Raw genomic sequence first — 21,324 nt, 5'->3', positions numbered from 1 at the left:
TTTTTGTAGTCACCATTTTAATAAGTGTTAGGATCTGGGCTTTTCAAAATGAATCCCTTATAAATGTTTTTCAAATTCCCATACCATCTTTTGATCCATTCCTACTGAGTAAGTTTAAAGCTATTTCTTTCCATTACAACTTGTTACCTTATTTGTCAATGGCAGTGTAGTCATGGCTTTTCTTGTTGAATCCTCAAACCATACTATGACATAGGTGCATTATGTTTCCCTTTTTCTAGATTCAGAAGCTGAGGTACAGAGGAGAAAAGAAACTGTCTCAGAATCACAGTTTATCAGTTGCTAGCCTAGAGCTGTCAGAGCCCAAAGCTTACTCTTCTGCTCATATACCGCTTCTCACATAGCTGTAAATGTGGAGTTGGCAAAAGGAACGATCTGAGAGTTAATATTAACTGTTGAAACAGTCAGAACAGGGCATTCACACTTCTTATAGATGCCCAAACTGCTTCTCTTTCCTAACCACAGCAAAGTGTAAGCATCTGACACAGCCTGCCAGGTATTCAGACACACATTATTTCTTTTTGATCTTTACATCAAACTTTTGAGATGGTTAGGGCAGGTATAATTGGAATGATGATATTCCTGATGAGAAATATTGATCTCACAGATGTAAAAAAGCCTTAAAGTTCATATGACTGATAAGTGGGAAAAAAAAAATCACTGGGATCCCCTGATGGCACGCTCTGGGATCTCTCTACAACACCATGCTAAAGATAGCCCTGCAAGCTGCAGGATGCCACCTGCCTGTGAGAGTTCTCCAAGGCCTGTTCCTCACTTGGGAAGAAATCAGGAGACCATCAAGATTCTTGACTTTTGATGTGAGAAACTCTTGCAACTGGGCTGATAGGCATGGTGTGTATTAACTCCATCATGGGTAAGACGTTCTGCTGTGAGTCCCATTGAACTGTGTGTCATCAGGGAAATTATTTATTTGACCCTCCATTTTTCTCAGATTATAAAGTTGTGGGAAGTGTGAAAAAAAAAAAAACAGTGTCTGATTTTCTTGATATAATGGTGGTTTTCCAGCAAGCTTCCCAGACTTTTATATTTAACACATCTCATGCTGTGATGAGAACCCTTGGTTTCAAGTAGTTAATGGTCAAGGCCTCAGTGACTTCCAAGGATCTATAGTGTTTAGGTCCATGGATTTCTGAACATCATGAAAACGATATATTTTCAATATAAAAGAAGTTCCTGATGAAGCTGTCAATGCTGAGTGCACCCAGTTCTGTGTGGGAAGGCCGAAGGACTGAAATGAGGCTACTGAAGAACAGAATTCCCCCAAATTATGTCTGTGCTTGGTCATGCTGATGGAGAACACTACCAAACTGACTTCTTCTCTATGAGTGTGTGGAATGAAAGTGTTGTGGATTTCACGAATTTGGGCGTATGTTTCAACATTTTATACAGGATATCTCTGTGCTAATGGTACCACCTCGTAAGGATCCTATCTGTGCATGTACTTGTCTTTTTCAGAACTAGGCCAGAAGTGTATGTCTTGCATCTTTATATCTCCACACCACCAGGCCTGCTGACATGGAAACTGTACAAAAGTTTCTTAGTGTATGTGCATTGAACTGTGTTTATCTCATATAAGAAAATAATACACATGCTACATATATACACATGTATACTACAGATATACACATATATATGTAATAGAATCTTGATTATATATATACAAAGTATGATTGTATATATACATATATATGTATAATACATGTATATATGTAATATTCAAATTTCTGTAAGTATATTCCTCTATAAATATAATTTGCTATTAACAACTCAAAACTTTCAACCAAAAATTATTTTATTTTAGCAGTCTGAATTCAGATATGGTTTAGTATGCATTAATTTAGTGAACGAAATATTATTTCTAAAGAACAAAGCTTATTTAAATAGAATTGATTCAATTTTGTTGGTTAAGTATTTAAAAAAGCAGCTTCTTAGAAACCATTAGCTAAGAATAAGTTTTATACGGATATAAGTGAATATATGATTATCAGACATTTTAATTTAACATTTATGTTTATTTGAAAGGGTGATGGTGTAATGAACTGAAGAACAAGCATGATACTAATCCCTGTGACTAATGAAGATGTTATCCCTGTTCTGATTGAACAAATGAAAGAAAGCACTAATGCTTTTCAACAAGGGTAATTAATGTGCCTATAAATAGCATATTGCTATGGTGGTGAGGAAAGAATAAGTCAGCTTGTCATATAAAATAATTACATTACATATTTATGCTGGGTTAGGAAGGTCTCGAAGGTCCCAGTGTACACTGATCTAATCAGTCTTTCAGTATTCCTAAGCATGAGAGAGAAATAAATTTTTCATTGATTTTGGAACGAAAAACCAGTATAATGAAGGCTTTAAAAAAAAAAAAAACAGTTAGATGCTGATAATCAATTATTAGGTGTCTTTATTTCTTGTCCCCAACTGGTGACAAGAAGATGCCTTTAGGATCCTGACAACATGGCAAAGCCCTGTGTTAAAGGGGGTGGAGAGAAGAGAAGAAAAGAAGGAAAGAAGGAAGGGAGGGAGGGAGGGAAGGAGGGAGGGAAGGAAGGAAAACAAGAAAAACAAACATTAGTGCTAGCTCAAGGAAACATGTCAGTGGACACATTGGGGCAGGAAAGGGCCTATTTGTGATCTTTGCATTAACCAAGGAGCTAGGGCCAATTGAAGTGAAAAGAGAATGAGAGGGACTTCAGAGAGACTTGAGTTGGAACACTAACTCCGATGTTTGGTTTCCATGCCTTTCACCCCAGGACTTGACTTCTCAGAACTTCTGCCTTCTCCTGCTTCTGATATGGTAACCATACCTACTACACATATTCCATCTGCATCTAAAACCTTAGTTCATTGACTGACCCACAGGAAGGGTTCAGTAAACAATGGCAGCTTCCCCTTTGGTAGACACCACCTGTAGCTGATTCTGCTATTTTTTTTTTTTTTTTTTTTACTTCCATGAAGTCCAGGTATTGCCATGGGGGATGTTGAAAGGTGGCAAGAGAGGAGGGAAACTTCTGGGTTAGTGGGTTACATCTAGGGACAATAGCAACCATTTTCTGGAATTGTTCTGCCTAGGCCCACCCCTAAACTCTGCCAGATGTTCATAACTTTCCCACCACGAATGAATGCACTCTAAGCACATTTCTTTCTCTCGTTCTTTTTTTATTAATAAAAAAATTAAATTCTCACTTTCTTACAGTGAAAAATGCCGAACCATTTCAAGGAGAAAATATAATTCACCTGTACTTCCATCAGCCAGAGATAGGCACTGTTCACAATTCAGTGTTTCTTTTTCCATGGCACATAAATGTGGGCCTGTATACACTTACCATAATTGAGAACATACTAAATATATCATGTTGTATACTGCTTATTATGTTGAGCAGAAGGGTTTTTTTTTTAAGCCGTGGAAAACTAGCATTTTTTAGTCATTTTGTACCTTAAAATCTGGACTACAGAGTCTTTTCAATGGAAGGCTGCCTAAGAAGTTGGGAGGGCTATCTTTGTAACTGTGGTCTTGGTTATTTTAAACTCTTAGTGTAGTAATTTATGTTTGAGAAGAACTATAGAATCAATTTTTAGTTCTGGTAACTTGTTTCCTTTTCTTTCTCAACCCCCTAATTGCTCTCTCTGGGAAATAGCTATTTGCCAAAAATAAAAAATTATTCATTTGAATTCTTGAGATACAGCCTTTAAATGGGGGGAGATTCATCACACAGCTTTCTTTCAGCTCCTTAGTGAAGAACCCCCCCGGGGTTTTGTGAGAGTCTGAGAAATAATCGGTTCCTTCTTGCATCTGAGCTAGAATTTAGGATAGCAAGAGTCTGATAGACTTTGTACTCTTCTCCAGAGAAAGTCAGGACTTAGGGTACAAGAATATTTTATAAGTTTTTAGACTTCCTAAACCTAACTTGTGAAATTCATAATAAAGCCACACTGCTAATATGTTTAAATCTCAAAAATATAATATCAGTTTAAAATAACAGAGCTGAAGCCATGTCATAAGGTAATGTTTTTGTAAATGTGGAAACACACTAAGATAGAATGGCATATCATTGAGGGTATATACCTATCTAAAGCACATGTGTCAAAGTGTGACATCTGTTCCATGTATGTGGTAGCACCATATTAATGTATTATTAATTTTATGTGATTTAAAAATTGTTTCTAAGAATCCAGGATTTAGATGTTACAATGAATTAAAACAATCGTATAAATATTAATGAAGAATGTAAGGTTTTTCAATTGCTTACAGCTTGTTGAGGATGGGAACTAAATCAGGAAGAACTCTGGGAGATGACCTACCACTCCCAAACTAGTTTAATGAGTCTTTAAAACTGACTTTTACAGAAAGCATAAAATTTTCTAGAGTGATAGTACTCTGGCAGCACATGGAGTAATGGGAGCAGGTGTTTGCAGTTGCTCATGCTTGGCTTTATTCTCCTATGGTAGGTAGTTAACTTTCAGAGAGACTAATTCACGACAATGGTAACTTGCACTCCTGTCCAATAACATGTGAGGTGTATCAAGTATCACCAGGACACCAGGAGCTCGTGGTGGAAGAAGAAACAATGGTTGTGGTGGAAGAAGAAACAATTTAAAGCACTGTGAACAAAGTGATTTTGTCTCATTAGGGATTTTGTCTCATTTATGAGATGTGAGCAATCATGATCCCTTTCTTAAGCTTTGAATGACTATTTCCTTCCTAGTAATTCTGCCAAGGGTAATTCAAGTAAGAACTACTCAAGAATATTGTTCGGGAAAAATTCACTGGACCTCACACATAATGCATTGAATGTTTATCATACAATGACACTGATAGTTTTATGCCTGTACATATTGTACATTCTACTGAGTAATCCCATATTGTAAGAGAAAGAGCATGCATGCATGTACACGAGCATGCACGCACACACACAAACACACACACACACACACATACATTTTTGCTATTTGTTTTGTGTGCTTAAGCAGAAGAAATAAATTTCAAATTCCTGTAAACCTAAGAGATATCATAGAAGAGAAAGATGACAAATAGAGCTTTATTTCAAGAAAAGATTCTTCTTTTCATGAAGGGCAAGGAAACAGCCCTAAAGTCTGCATGTTAAACGGAGTTTTTTTTTTTTTTTTTAAGAATAATATTGGATTTTAAGTGCTGATGTCTTGCAAGTTCAAGGAAGGCATGGTAACAATTTCATGTGAAATACCAGGTTAAACTGATGGCAATGTTTTACCTAGTAATGATATTACTGAAAAATCTACAAATCCCTTAATTATTAAGGCTTTTGAAATTCTTTTATTAAGTATCTTTCTTCATCTGCTGAGTATTTGAATTTTACAATCCGTCCTGCAGTGTTTTATTTAATACAGAAAGTTTCCTTTAAAAGCTCCCATCATATGCTATTTGTTTGCATCATTGTCATTTGTTATTGGAGGGAAAAATGTAGTTTGCAGAAGATGCTTCTTAGACAAATTATCCCACAGAGAGTCTCTTCTATCCCATGGATCCCCACAACCTACTGTCTGCTAGGGTGGTCTGTAGTTCAAATGTCAGAACTTTTTTTAAGTGAACCAGAATATATTTTGAGTGGCATGCACCAGGTTAAGTTGCATAAGCAAGATAAGCAAGAAGCTGAAAAGTTTTAAATGAGAGGCAGGCATCGTTACAATTTTCTGTTTGAAATAATATCTTGTTTGGTTTTAAAAGATCATTTTTATTGTTATAAAAACAGTGTCTATCAAGTTGCTTTGTGATTCTTCCATTTTTCTGTCATCAAAATTTAAAGTTGGAATTTGGGAATAAGATTTCTAGGTTGTTAGGCAGAATACTGGAGCTTCCCATGATATTTAAGTAGGCAGTTTCTACAGTAATTAAATATTATTGTATGTAGTTGTTCAAAAAAACTGTTCAGAAAAAATGAGGATTTTTAATAAACTGCAATGAAATCAAGAGATCCACAAAATATGGATGTGTCACCTGCCCCTCCTAGGTTGGGAATCTGGGGTTATCACACATATATGCATATGTAGGTATGGGGTATATATGCATGCATATATACATAAACAGCGTGCAAGCTTATATATATTATTAAACAATTGAACTTTATGCTTGGTATGTTTAGAAATACAGTAAAGTGCACAGAAATTATTTTCTTGAACTTTGTACGTGGATCTCATATTAAGACATCAACATCATCATGCCTTTGCCCTCTGTGTGTGGTCTCAGTGATATGCCCTTGCTTCTGACTGAGTTATCTTTTGATTTCCTGAGAAACACATTCCAGGAGGGCACAACCATCTTGTCCAAGCTAGTGCAGTTCCTTGGGTCCTTTTTAATTGTCCTTTCTTACCCCCCCACCCCCCCCAAGTTTCCCAGGCCTAATTTTTTGATATTAAGGGAGACATAAGAAGTATTTGCCCTCTCTTCCATACACATTTGGGACTGCCTCTGGGAAGACTTCCTTGAGTCCTTCATTTAGAGGGTGATTCCTTCTTTTATCCTATCCCATCAGGCAGGATGGACATTTGTACCTTCATTCCAAATGCAAGACACTTACGTTAAAATTAGTTTTGACCAACAGGGTTGAGTTTTACTCATTCTTTTGCTTTTTCTGTATGGTGCAGTGATTACTACACAGTTAGTTTTGCATGTTTTCCCTGAATTTCACTTAATTTAAAGACTTTCTCTACATTGAGACGATTGAGAAGAGAAATGGAGAAGATCACAGTAAGACAATGACATTATATGATCCAAAATGTGAGGATACTTGATTTAGGCCTAGGTACTTTTGTACCATTTGTATAGTCTCATTGCCATTGGATTGGTAATAATTGCTATTATGATATTTCTTATTTACAAAATCAATTGGAGATTATTGGTATTTTCATGTAAAAACGCACTACTTTATGCATTAGTTTATTTATCTAGTTTGTATTGAGGACCCACTATGTGCCAGGCAGTGATAGTGAAGTAGGACAGACCAGGCTCGACACCAAGGAATAGCAGGAAGTAGGTTTACTGGCTGCAGTCAGGTTCCAAAAGGGGGGCTTTTCGCCTCTATCAAATCACCCCTCTGAACCCCAAGTTCAGAAAACTTTAGAACTTTATACCCAGTGTGTAATGGGAGGGGCTCAGAGGCTCACAGTCTGTAGAAGTTCACATAAAAGTAGCTTTTTCCAGAACAGTGGAACCTGGGTCTGGATACAAAATCAAGGGCCAGGACAGGGAGAATTCTCCTCCTCTTCCCTCCTGCCTGCTTGCTCCACAGGATCTGAAATGCAAAGGCCTCTGAGGAGGCCTCAGTTTAGTATTTCTTATTGCATCCTGCCTCTGCAGTACACCTCAGGCCTATAAACCCTGTTGCAGAAGTTCTTGTTGATAGTCTAAGAACAGTTATGGTAGGGGGTCTCTGGAGAAGCTTAATTAGATTTTCCGTGGAGGACGGGGTGCCAAGTTGAATGGACAGTGTTCACCCTAAAAGAACTAATGGTGGACTGAAGTGATAGGCAATGCGGTTATAAAAGAAGAAAAAAAAATAAAAAGAGGCACAGGATGTTCTAGAATACAGAAGAAAGGCATTGCAGAGAGAGGATTCATAAAAGGCTTCTGACAGGAGGAAGCTTGAACTAAGTTTTTAAAAACAGAACTTAGCCCCAGAAAAGGGAGAATAAGGTGGGCAAGAAACATTTTCATCAGAGCAAAGTCATGTATAAAATGAGTACTGAGCAATTAGCAATTAGCAATTCGTTTTTGGCTAAATACAAATAACTTGGGAATTTGGTGTTTCTAGAGCACAGAGTAGAGAAGCAGAGTACAGGTTGCCAAGAATTTTCTATGCTAATTAAGGGATTATGTCTTGAAGCACAGGTAGTGGAAACCACTGGAAAAGTTTTAAAAATGGGATAAGAAGGCCAAGTTTGTATTTTAGATAGATCCCTCTAGCTAGGTTATGGATGAGGGGTTGGAGGGAGCAAGGCAGGAGTCAGGAGACCAGTTATGGGGCCATTAACAAATCCAAAAAGAAAAGTTATGAGTCTGACCTTAGTCATTGGCTGTGAGGATAAAGGAATATGGTTGAAAGAGGGGGAAAGGCAGAGGAAGAGACCTAGGCAAACCTCAAGAAGTAGAAGCAACCCAATCTGGTGTTGATTGGATGCAGGAAAGGAAGGTTCTAGAAGAATTGTCAAGATGACTCCCTATGACTTGGATGAATGTATAGGTGGCAGTGGTGATATTCATGGAGAAAAGAAACATGGAAAGAAGACTGAAGAAAGATGAAGAATATATTTTTGACAGAATGGTGCCTGGAATGAAGCGATTCACAGATGCTAGCTCTTTATCTTAAAACAGATGTGCCTGCTTTAGAGACTTGAGCCAGGACTTTTCTATTGTGTTTTTGGTATCAATGTTTCCTTACTGCCATTAAGGATATGTATGTTATATACGTTCATATTTCAATTTTCTATAAAAATTTAAGATTTAAATCTTATAGCCTATATTACTTAATAAAGGAAGTTTCAAATCAAGGAATTTGAAAGCTTTAAGAGTTCTTAGAAATAATCTAACCCAGTCTCTTTTATTTCATGGATGAAGACTTTAGACCAACCTTATGTAAATGATTTACTCAAGTTCATGGTGTAAATCTATGATTATTCCTGCATTATCTATATCCTGACTCCTGGCTGAATGTACTTTTCCTATATCATCCACCTTTAAAATTATGCAAAGAGAAAAATTGAACAGAAAGAAATGTTCTTAAGAGTTCATGATGGTTACACTTTCCTGGTGTGAGAAGGTGGATATAGAAGAGAGATGCCAGGCTAGTAAAATATGTTTTGGCACTGGCAACCTTTCATTTGTTTATACAAAGAGAGAATGACTTTTCTGGGTCTTCGCCCAGCTCTAGGGCACTGCGTATGACTCTGGCAACTTTCAGCAGCCACAAAAATGTCATCTTGAAAGAGTCATGGCCAAGAAAAATGATTGCAAGGGAGTTTGTTCATCTAGGAAATTCTGGGATGCCCTTCACAGTTTCTCCTTATGCTTCAGCAGAGGTGTTGCTGGGACGCGTATGTAGGTGATAAAACCAATGTCTGCTCACATTTTTAACATCAGTAATTGTGAGTGTTTCCCTATTCAGCAGAGAAAAGAATATGGAAAGAAATATAGACAGTTGGAGGTATACTCCATCACATTCACCTACTCTAGTAAGATGATCCATCCATTGGTGCACAGCTATTTCCTAGTAAACTCAAAACGTCTTGATCGTGTAGTATCTGGCACCAGGCTCAGGTCACAGTGTGCATTTCTTACATGCATGCCTAGATTACACTGAGCCTACATGGGGTGTAGAAAGCCTGGAATAACTTAGGAGTTTGGTCATGCTTTTTGCCACTTGTTGGAGTGATGCATATGAAAAAAGAATGAAATCAAGGGGTTTCTGAAACTCAGTGACTGAGGGGCAGCTAGAGGTATTAATGCTAGTAAGCTGAGTCCAGAGAGGGAAATCTGGGTCCCTAAAACTGATGAAGCATGAACTGGTATTGTGAAAGGGGATCTCCAAATCAGGAGCCAGTAGAAATTAAGCAAGTAGCAGGCACCAGGGAATTGGATAAGAAATGCAAGGCTGGCCAACAGTATTGGCAGCTTTCCGTTGGCTCAGCCTGCTGCTGTGAGTCTGAGTTTCCACACTCTGAGTGGCCACAGCCTGGCATCTGGCATTAATTAGCTGTTTCACCTTGCTTTCTATAACCTCTCTGAACCTCAATCACTATGTCTATAAAATGAAATTCTTGGCATTTATAACTTTGAATGTCTCTTTTAGCTCTCTCTCTCCTACTAATGGCTTCAGGTACCAAAAAGAGAAATGAGATCCATTTCATGGACACCAGCACTGAAACTGTTTCAAATGTTAGCTAACTAGATCTATTGTCTAAAAAGACACTTATACTTTTCCATTTGGTAAAAGAAACAGTATATTGGAGATCTAAGAATAGAAATTCCTGCAAATAATGTACTTGGCCTCAGCCATCTCTTTTTATAAGGTCATAAACCCAGGTAGAGTTGCATTTTCAATATTACTACTGATTTATGAAACAATGATATTAGATAAAACCATCAACATGTAAGGCATTTTTTGCATTGTTTTACCTTTTTATTGTTTTTCCATATTTAACCTTTTACTTTATTTCATAGTGATTTTGCCATACCTGAGTAATACCACATGCACCAACATTCAGTGAGGGTCTACTTAATCTATGACATATTTTAAGCCAACAATGCCTTTGTCAATTTTTATAGGGTTTAAAATGTTATTTTCTTAAGAATTACATGGAGAAATTATATTCTTTGTGTATTCAGACATGCTCTGGTTTGAGAGATTCCTTGAAGTATTCTCTTCGAGTGAAGTGACAGAGAATATATTTCACCTGCAGGCCATGTCATAGTCTGACAGTCTCCATCTATGAACATGAAACACAAAGGATTTTGAGAACCTAGTAAGAGAGCTCCCCCAAAATCTTTTTTGTTATTCTCTAGTAGTCATTCAGCAAAAGACAAGAGACAAGTGATTTAGGAGTGAACTACAAATGATTGATAATCTTGATTTCTTAAAAACTCTTTTTTCTATTTTATAATATTGCATGTCACATTGTCAATGGGATATTTGCTTTCTCACTACCTAAAACATTTTGCAGGATATTATGTCATCCATCAGTGTACAAATGTCTAAACAACTTAAACATTATCTTTGAAACAATTTCACCTTGTTGTTTCTATCACTTTCACTTTTCATATTCTGTCTGAATACTGTCTGCTGTCAGAATAAGCCTGTAATATTGGTGGCAGTTTGCTGGTATTTTACCGGTGATTTTCTTTTTTGGATGAAGTACAACTTGCTCAGCAATCTGGCCTCTTTCAAAGCACATACCAGCTCCGCCACCCACTTGCTGTGGGATCTTAGACAATTGACTTATCTTCTCTGAGTCTCCATTTCCATATTAGTGAAATGAAGAAATCAATATTTATAGCACCTAGATTGTTGTAAAGATTCAACAAACTACATATTTGCAAGTCCTGGTACCCATTTAGCCTTAGTAGAGGCTTAGTGTGTCCTCACCCTTTGTTATATTTTGTGCTGTTTATAAGAAACAAATAAATTTACATTGCTAAGAAAAATGTCCTCTTAAGACAACTTAAAAAAAAGAGGATTCTTTGTATTAATAGTGCAGCAGAGTGAACTCTCCACATGCCTGGGTCTGGGCCCTTCATCTGACTTCGCATCCACCTGTGTAGCCCAGAAGCGTGAAGGTGATCACTTTCTGACATTGCCTGTTTCTCTCAAAGGAATAAGTAGATGAATTCTCAAGAGCTGACTACAAATTAAATCACCCAATTATTCAGCTAATGCACCAGTCAACCAGTCCAACAACAGAGCAGGAACCATGTCCTGAGACATGATCTCAAGTTATATAAGACCTCTGATTCTTGAACTATAATGGACTCAGTACTCCCTTTGTAGATCTGGTGGGAGCATCAAGTCAGATTATGTGTAGGAAAGCTCTCTGCAAACAGCCATTCACTTCACAGAGGTGATACTACCTCCTTTCTTAAAAATCATCATTTCATCTCATTTAAAACCACATGCTACATCTCCTTCTGAGTCTTTAGCCAATACCTGATAAAACTCTGGAGTGAGACACTGAGCAGAGCAATATTGTCAAAAAATTTTATGATTCAGCTTCAAAGCCTCCCACTTTCTAACTCCTTCAGCTCTTGTGGTCAGCAATGTCTAAGCTTCAAATACACCTATTAGATGTTTGAGGTAGCCGTATTTTCAGCAAACATATTTTTTAAATCACTAGGGAATACACAAATACAATCAAATTTGTTACAAATCTTTCCTGGACCTGGCTGGTATGGTACTGTCAAGTTGGGTTTCACAGTTATACATCTACAGAGGAATGTCTAGAGATAAGATGAAAGCAACCCTCCTTATTAATCACACATTGTATATTTGACTTCTGCCTCCCCGCTCAGCCTTTAAATCAACTACATCTGGTTCTTGCTACTTAAGTGTGCCATTACCTTTTGCATTAAAAGGCAGGTACTCCTAGAGAAAGCAGCCCCATTTGATTAGAAAATAATTAACTAGAGTTATATTCATGGCAGCTTCAATGAGAATTTTAGGATTGGTTGGAGACCTACTTTATTTCCACAACAGGATCAGCAGACTGGGAAGCTCTTTGTGGTTTGATCAATGTGTACATGAAACAGCTATTTTCCTTTGCTTATTTTAACTTTTATAGTTATAAAGAAAAGCACAGTGGTACTGAATGGTCAACAGCTGACAGGTCACAGGGATTGAAAAGCAACTGTTGCTTGCTGTAGTCGCCTTATGCCAGACGGTGTCCTCTGGGAAGCTGGGGACTTATGATTGTTTTTATACCCAGAACATGTTGACCTCTGGCAACTGACTGCATAAAAAAAATTGATGTATAATTGTCAAGTAAATTATGCATTGGAGCTCACTGATTAGCAAATTCTTTCTCAGGAGGGAAATCTGCATAAAAATCAAATTATAATTTTGAAATTTTATTTTCAGCAGGAAATCTGACACATCACGGTTAAGTCTGATGGTCTAAATAAGTGCTAAAGAAGTTTTATCCTTTTGTGAACAAAACAGGAAGGTTGTACTAGGATGTAAATTGAACATTGTTGTCTTCATTGAAAAAACCTTGTTTATATATATGGATCAGGTGAAATGTGCTTAGCAACCCTGCTAATTTACATTCTGGCAAAAAACTACTCATTTCACAAACAGTTCTCATATAGGAAGTTGTTCTATGATCCACATTTTGAAAAGCATTTATCCTTTGGCTGAATCAGAATTATTTTTGGAAAGCTGTCCTAAATACATGCTATCCTAGTATATGCCCCTAAAAACGTATAGCATACGGTAGGTACCTCTGAATGCATTCTGAACATCTCCTCACGTGCTCCCGTGTAGTTTTAGCAAACACTGAAAGTTAGGAGCTATGTAATAAAATGCACAATTAGGTGATGCTTGGCTAAGTAAGTCAGTTGTTAAGAAAGTGGGTTTTGAACTTGGAGGTTGAGTTCCTGCTTCTTGTTGAGCAAGTTGTTTAGTGGTTTCTAAGCCTGTTTCATCTGTAAAGCAGCTGTAACGTGGATATGTGAGGTTAAATTCACTGTGACACTTTTATTTATTAAAGGACAGTGCTTAGCTGTCCTGCTGCAGAACAATGTAATTGATAAATGTCTACTGTAAATGGCAGGGTTCATCTTCTCAATGGAAACTTGTCTACCATTTCTTAGGATATACATATTTATAAATAGCCCTAAATTCTCTGAATAAGCAAGGAACATACAGCAAATGTCTAGCTGCCTGAGGCTTCTTTTGCTAAGCAGCTATTGAATACAGCAGTCAAAATTCTTTTGGTTTGTTTGTCAGTGTTGAAGACATAAATAAATTTGACTGAAGGAAATGCAAGACTTGGCGGTTCAGGGGAGATTTAGATTACACAATTTACAACTCCAAGTCCAAGGGAAGACCTGACTAGAAACATCATGGCTGGATGCAGGTGCTTGAAAGATATCCTGTTATCTATATCACACCTGGGTCACTATCTATCATCTATTTCTCATTATTTTTTTTTTCTGGATTGTCTTCATTCTTAGGCTTGCTTTAGTTTTTATGGTGGCAAAATTGGGCATCATCAAGCATCTATGTTACCAGCTATTAACCACAGAGGAAGAGGAAGTTCTTGTGTAAACTAGTTTGACAAAATGCCAGAACCAAGATTTAATGGCCTTGCTTACAATATCTTTCCATTCCTGGACAACCCACACTTGCTAAGTAAGAGTAGAACATTGTGTTTTGCCAGACTTAAATATGTACCCTCTTCTAAAGTTAGAGTGGATCAACTCTACCCAAAGCATCTGCTTTGAAAAAAGAAAAAATGATAATTTCCCTTAAAGATGTTAAGGGATGTCTCTAGGAAAAAGGATACAGGGATGTGGAATCTAAATGATAGATGTTTACTACTCTGACCGACCCTCATTCTTCTACCCTTCCCATGTTGCTTACGTATGTTCATTCAATTGGAATGAAGTCAAGATTTGGTTTAGAGATCTTCCATTTTGTTAAGATAATTTTCAGATATTTCTTCTGATCAATTTTGTATCACAATATGAGCTTCATACGAAGCTTCCATTTTTTTTAGGTTGGGGCAGATTAATATTTGATAAATAGAAGTAAGCGAGAGATGATGTTAGAAAGTGAACTGCCAAAATTTCGCAAAGGGGAATTTACATTTAGATTGTATTTATTACATGATAATAATGTTACTATGGATTATAAAATAGTGGATGTATTATGGTTCACTAAATCAGTAAAAAATCACGTAGCTGTTAATGATTTGGAACCCGGCTCACTAAGCACGACTTGGCAGAGCTATCAAGTGGTTAAAAGTGTTGGTATGAGTTAAGGACTTCGGCACTCAGGTCCAAGTCTGGCTGTTTTTGTGGTGTGTGGCCTTGGACCTGACTTCTCTGGGATGCAATTTCCCCATATGTGTAATTTGGTAATAAAATGCAGTCGCCATGCAGTGGTGGGGGAGAGTGAAGTGTACTGACAGGGAGATACAGACTTCTGCATTTTTCAAACCCTGCATGTGCTCAACTTTATTCTCCCAGGTGCCTAACAAGATCCCTTGTAGTAATTCACTTAATCATTCCTTTGGCCCCTGTGGTACCATTTATTTTACAACTTTAGTGTACTCTTAGATGGCATCATAAAGGAACCAATTTTACCCCAGGCAAGTAGGGCAAATGCTGCTTTATGGGCTATACTTTCAGTGCCTATTTTTGAGCTTGCAAAAGAGCACAGAAAATGATTATAGCTCACTCTAGGGATCTTCAGCTCATTTGACACATCTTTGCCTATGTTTTAATATTCCTTAAAGGCTTTCATTTTGGGAATATACTTTCCTCCCTCTCCTAGTCCATTTCCCCAGGGAAGTAGGATATTTTATTTATCATTACAAAAATGGAAGGGGAAGACTGAATTTCTCTGAGATGAGTGGGCAGCATGGTATAACTAGAAGACCAGAGCACTAAGATTTAGACTGAAACTATTTGCTAATCTGGGTGACCTGGGGTTCATCCATCCCGTTCTCTCTCTGATTTGGTTTCCTCAGCTATAAAATAAAAAGAATAAGGAGGCCTGTTGTGCCTAGTTTACATCTTTGCTGTGAGGGTTAAATGAGATCATGTCAATAATAGGAAATCACAGTTCAAGTGCATATTTCCATTATGATTGTGATTATTATTTATATTTATCAGTATATTAGGAGTTTGTTAGCAATTGGATTCCTGTGTGCTCTGCTTCCTTTTTCTCCAGCTCCCAGACACACAGAACATCCCTGCCAGATGGCCAGTTTGCCAGCTGTGTCTTGTTTTGTCATTGTAAATATTACATGCCCCAACTGGGAAACTTTGCTTATAATCTAGTATACTTTGTCCTTTATCTCTTGCAGCTTGAGAATTACATCGTGGAAAATATGAAGTCGGAGATGGCCCAGATACAGCAGAATGCAGTTCAGAACCACACAGCCACCATGCTCGAGATAGGAACCAGCCTCCTGACTCAGACTGCAGAGCAGACCAGAAAGCTGACAGATGTTGAGACCCAGGTACATACCCTGGGCTGGAGTCCACACACTCATCCAGAGGGTTTTTTTTTTTTTTTTACCCCCCTATCCTTTAGCTTGCTTGGTAAACACAGAGCACATTTCAGCACAGAGATTGGGGAAGCATATGCATTTTTGTTTATTGGTAATAACAACAATGACTGCTTGACATGCTATGCATGTTTCTTTGGACTTAATGAGGATTGGTATATTTAGCTTTGTGTGTGCTTGCAAAAATAGGGATAGTAAAAGACCTAATCAGTGTTTAAGTTCAAATAAACACTGCAGCTACCAATTGTGATAGGATATGAGTGGAACAAACTAACCATTTCAGACAAATCAGTGCCTTTGATATGCTTTTAGGAACTGTCTCATTTAACACTGGTAATGCTTCTCTAGCTGTAATGGCATCTGCAGAGGTTTTGTGCATTTATTGGATTGAAAGGAAAACCTCAAATGAACTGATCAGGAGTGTATATATATTTACAGATATATCCTCCCATTAGGGTCAATGACATACTTATTTGAGTACAAAAGGGTAAAATCTAAGGATGCTTTTAATTATTACTGCCACAAAACCAACCTTACAGTTTACAGCAAAGGGCAAATACATTTTTGATGACTAGAAAATAATCTCTATGGTGCCTCTGAATCATGGAAATGGCTATTCCAGTTATCATTCTGAAACTCAGGGGCTGATTCTGTATCAATCGTAGTTGATTTTTGAATGAAATTGAAGTAAATAAATGCAAAAATAAGGTACAACCTTATTTCTTTTTATTTTGTCTGGGTTAGTGGCATCACAGATCATGCATTGAAAGATCATGATCATTTGTATGGATAGAGATCATATGACACAAATAAGACTCCATGTACAAAGGATACTTGTTAAAACCATTTAGAGCAGGCAAATCAGCGAGTTTGATTGATTTCTCCCACTGATACAGCTAGTGAATAGAATTCAGGGCTCAAACTCTCATGTTCTCGTCTCTTTTCTATCCCTCTTGATACTAATAATTAACTAATCAAATAGAACTTAAATGTCCAATTGCTTTAGAGAAATAAGTCACATAGCCTTCAGAAAATATTTTTGTTGCACAGTGTCATCAGCTAACTATGGGGAAATGGAGGGAGGAAAAACCACATTGTAATAAAAAATTACATGACTTAATCTTTTATTGTCACAGTAAGTGTGGTGATCTATATGCTTTGACAACTTATGGTATAAAATAATGTGACCATATTTTTTTATTCTTATTATTATAAAATGCTATCTCCTCCAAAACGTTTTCATATGTTCAGAAATGGAAATATGTAATATACCCTATTTGACTGCACACTTCACTTCTTTATATAGTTGTTATAACTCTAATGACACACATGACAGGGGTTTGTTGTATTCTTTCATTTCCCCAAGCCCTCATCTTAAGTTGTTTTTATTCTCCTGCCACTTAGGAGTTGGAGTTGTGGCAGGGATGGGATCCTATTGTTAGCATTTCAATCTCTAACCTGTAAAGTTGTATGTGATATAAGGTTTTAAAAGATAATAACATGTTCTGTGTCTAAGAGCAGGAGATAAGGACTTTATGAAAAATTGTACAGAAAATCCTAAGAAAATATAATGAACACTCCTTAGTGGAACAGCTAAAGTTATTATTAAAAGCCAATCAAATCTTATTAGATATATCAAGGATGATATTAAGATAGCCAAATCCTGAAAATCTCAAAAATCACAAATCCATCAAAAATAACAATGGGACAATCGATTAAACTTTGTCCTAATTTGTGAAAATAAACCCATGTGTTCATTTCATCTTCATTTTAATGTCTTCTAGTTGTTCATGCTATTTGTAGCTGTGATGTTTTAAACCTTTTCTATGTAAACATATACCCATGCCATGCCATCATGCGTATTGGAATTATTGCATTAGGACATGTTCTGTTGAGAGATCTTACTACTGGATTCCTGAGGTAGGGCCAAGTTTACAAAAGGAATTCTGAATTACTTTTTAAAGACAATTACTTGTATTAATTTATAATAAGCACTTATAAACCAAAACATCCTTCTGTGCTAACCAGGTAACCTCAGTTGGTTTTGCTCCTGTGTTTCCCTAACTTGGCTTGGTATGTGTTGCTTTTCCTAAGACTGACTTCAGGTCCTCAATTATCTCAAGAACTATGGCAGTGGCTTTCCAATAAATTTTAGTGCCCTGGCTTTCACATGATGATGTTATAAAGTTAATTAACTTATTTCTTTCTAGTCCTCTACTGACCTTCTACATTTGCAACTTAAACAAAGGTGGTACAGCCATGGTTCTATAGATGAATGGATAAAGAAACTGTGCTATATATACACAATGGAATATTACTCAGCATTAAAAGAGAATATAATTATGGCATTTGCAGGTAAATGGATAGAGTTGGATAATATCATCCTAAGTGAAGTAAGCCAATCCCCCAAACCAAAGGCTGAATGTTCTCTCTGATAAGTGGATGCTGATCCATAATGGGGGGGGGGGCATGGGAAAAATGCAGGAATTTTTATGGGGCAAAGGGAAGGGTGGGGTTTGGAGGAGGAATGGGAGTAGGAAAGATGGTGGCATGAGATAGACATTATTACCCTAGGTACATGTATGACTGCACATATGGTATGATGCTACATAATGTACAACCATAGAAATGTAAAGTTGTACTGCAATGTGTACAATGAATTAAAAGCATTCTACTGTCATATATACCTAATTAAAATAAAGACAGTAACAATAACCAAAAAAAAAAAGATTCTGTGTTTGATAAGCATCATGATCAGAAAAAAAAAAAAATACAGGATCTACAATGAGCACATCTAAGTAACCTTGTTGGCCATGGTGATGAGAATGGAAAACCAACACCAAACCCTTTCCTTCATCATTAGTCTGGCTGAATATATACTTACTATATTGTCTGTTTATACCAATATCTCTTCTCCTTCAAGATACTCTTTTCAAGTATGCAATATGAAGGCGTTAATTTCAGGAATTACTTATGTCCCTCCCTGATATATAATTCTGTTTCTCACTTCTTCCCCAAGCCCATTTCAAGCCCATTTCAGTTCGGGGAACTCTCAAATCACACTAAAATTCACCTCTAAATAATTTGCACATGTCTCTGCTTTAAGTGATTTTACATATGTTCACTATTTAAAAATAATAATACAACCTGTGGGGTACATAACAGAATCTTTTATTAAGGTTTAGATCTGGAATGTCACCCAAAACTCATGTGTCAGACAATGCAGCAATGTTTGGAAGGGAAAAGATCATTTATGAGGGCTGTGACTTCCTTAATGGAATAATCCATTTGATAGATTGATAATTTTAATGGACATACAGGGAGGTGGTGAAAATGAGAGGCAGGTGGGGCATGGCTGGAAGAAGTAGGTCACTACATCTGTCTCTGGCCCCTTTCAGTCTCTCTGTTCCCTGGCTGTCATGAGCCCAGCATATTTTCCCTGCCACACCCTTCCCCAAACACTTCCACTATGGCTTTTCTGACTTGCCGTTTGCCAATAGGCAAACCATGGACAGAACCTCTGAAGCCATGAGCCAAAATAAATCTTTCCTCCTCAAAGTTGTTCTTGTCAGGTATTTTGATCACCGTGATGAAAAGCTGACTAACGTACCGTCTTCTTTAAAGATGAGGAAACCAAAACACAGAGATGTGAAGCAACTTGCCCCGGATGAAAGAATGGTGAAATTTAGAGCAAGAATTTGAAGTCTGTCCATCTGTCATCAGAATCTGCATGCTTTACTAGCTCTTTCTCAATGCGGACTCTCTCCTGTAGTTCCATTCTTTCTTTAAGGTGACAGAACAGCAAATGGGTCCAAGAAGAGGGTAAGATGGAAATCTGATAAAGCCAAAGGTAATGCAGACTTAATAGCATCCCTGGATGCCTCCTCTGAATGACAAAGATGCTGTCACCGCCCTGCCAGTGAAAATTATGGTTCCACCTACTAGTACCCTTATGCCATGTGCCAGGGACGTCATCACATGTAACCCCAGGACTTTGTGCTCTCCAGCTGTGTTAACTATGGGAAAGTTCTGTAGACATACAGGCTAAGTTTTCTCCCACCTCTAGTCATTTATATGGTCACTGTAGTGTTAGAACTGAACCAAATTTGAAAATATATTTTGAGTAGTTCCTTGATGCAAGATGTTTTTAATAGTTCCTACAAAGACGACAACAGCAAATAAAGCAGTCCTTATAGTCAGTGGGTTTGAGTTAGTGTGGCAAAACATTTTTAAATCCTTTCTTAACTTTTTGTCAAATTAATTAGCTGTGGAGATTTTCTTCACAGCCATAAAACTGTACCTTTCCATTCTACTGGGGTGGGTGTCATTGACCAGTGGCCCCAGCTGCCGTGCTCTGAAATCCATCACACTGTGCTGGTACACAGACCACAATTCCCAGTGGCCACTTCCAGGCAATGAGTCACTGTGGCAGGGATACTTACTTTTGCTCCTGGGAGCTGTAGGACTCTGCTGACACATGACATTGCCCTTGCTGAACTTTCTCACAGCTGCCCTCGGGGCTGTGACTTCCACAGGACCTTCCTTCCTTTACTCTCTTCTCTGTGGTTGGACCTGCATTCCAGGCTGAAGGCTCTCCTGGCCTCCTTTGTCTGATTCCCGATTTTCCCTCATAGGTATTTTCCCTAATAAATTTTCTGAATGTCTAATCCCCTTTTATCATCTGCTGCTCAGAAGTCACAAATTATCCTACCTGGTGTTGGACCACAATTAGAAATTTGAGGCAGTTCACAGTTTGTTGAATGAGCATGAATCTCTGGGAAAAAACAGATCTGGTCTCATATCTACTCTCAAAGGGCAACTCTCTGAGTTGAACCTTTAACTTGATGAGGGAATTAGTTAAATAAACATTTAGCTAAACAAAATGGTGGTAAAATAAATTAGCTAGGTGGTTATCCAAAGAAAATACCCTGGTTATTAATTTTCTACAATGTCTGGAAACGTGTTTGATAAGCCACTAGAAGACTCAGTAAGCTATGGCTTACAATTTGTGTTTGGCTGGCTATTTCTTTTTCTAAATAAAGTTTTATTGAACATAGCAACACTCATCTAGTTTTATGTCGCCTGTGGCTACTTTCTTGATAAAATAGCAGACTTGAGTAGATATACTAAATACACTAAGGCCTGCCAAGCTTAAGATATTTACTGTTTGGCCCTGTACAGAAAAATCTAGCCAATTCCTAAAAAAAATGATAATAAACTCTGAGAGAGCAGGGATTTTGTCTATCTTGTCCTTGTCTACTGCCCTGTCATTAGGATTTAGAGCAGAACCTGATACACAGGAGGCTTTCAGTAAGTGCTTGTTAAATAATAACTGATGTTAGTTCCTTAATGTCTCTGGATTTTAACACAATGAACCCAAGTCCACAAGCAATATACAAAGGGTTGTGTTGATGGTAAAATATATATGCACAAATAGCTGGTTGATCAGAATATGACTTTGAAGAGAAGCAGCTACTACAAAGATGTTATGACTGTCAAAGAAATTGCCTGAATATATTTCTC

The 21,324-nt window shown here is 37.4% G+C and overlaps 1 protein-coding gene across 4 annotated transcripts in view; it reads left to right on the top strand.

Moving 5' to 3' along the window:
• Angpt1 (angiopoietin 1) overlaps window positions 1–21,324 on the top strand; it is a 228,026-nt gene that overhangs the window by 112,608 nt on the left and 94,094 nt on the right. For all 4 annotated transcript variants that reach the window (XM_048802014.1, XM_048802012.1, XM_048802013.1 and 1 more), the window contains one exon: window positions 15,598–15,753. In XM_048802014.1, the coding sequence (XP_048657971.1) occupies window positions 15,598–15,753 (156 nt within the window). The remainder of the gene's footprint in view (window positions 1–15,597; window positions 15,754–21,324) is intronic.

Source organism: Marmota marmota, unplaced genomic scaffold, assembly GCF_001458135.2.
Source record: "Marmota marmota marmota unplaced genomic scaffold, marMar, whole genome shotgun sequence".
In the NCBI taxonomy this organism is placed as follows: domain Eukaryota; kingdom Metazoa; phylum Chordata; class Mammalia; order Rodentia; family Sciuridae; genus Marmota; species Marmota marmota.
This window is presented reverse-complemented; position numbering and strand designations above follow the sequence as displayed.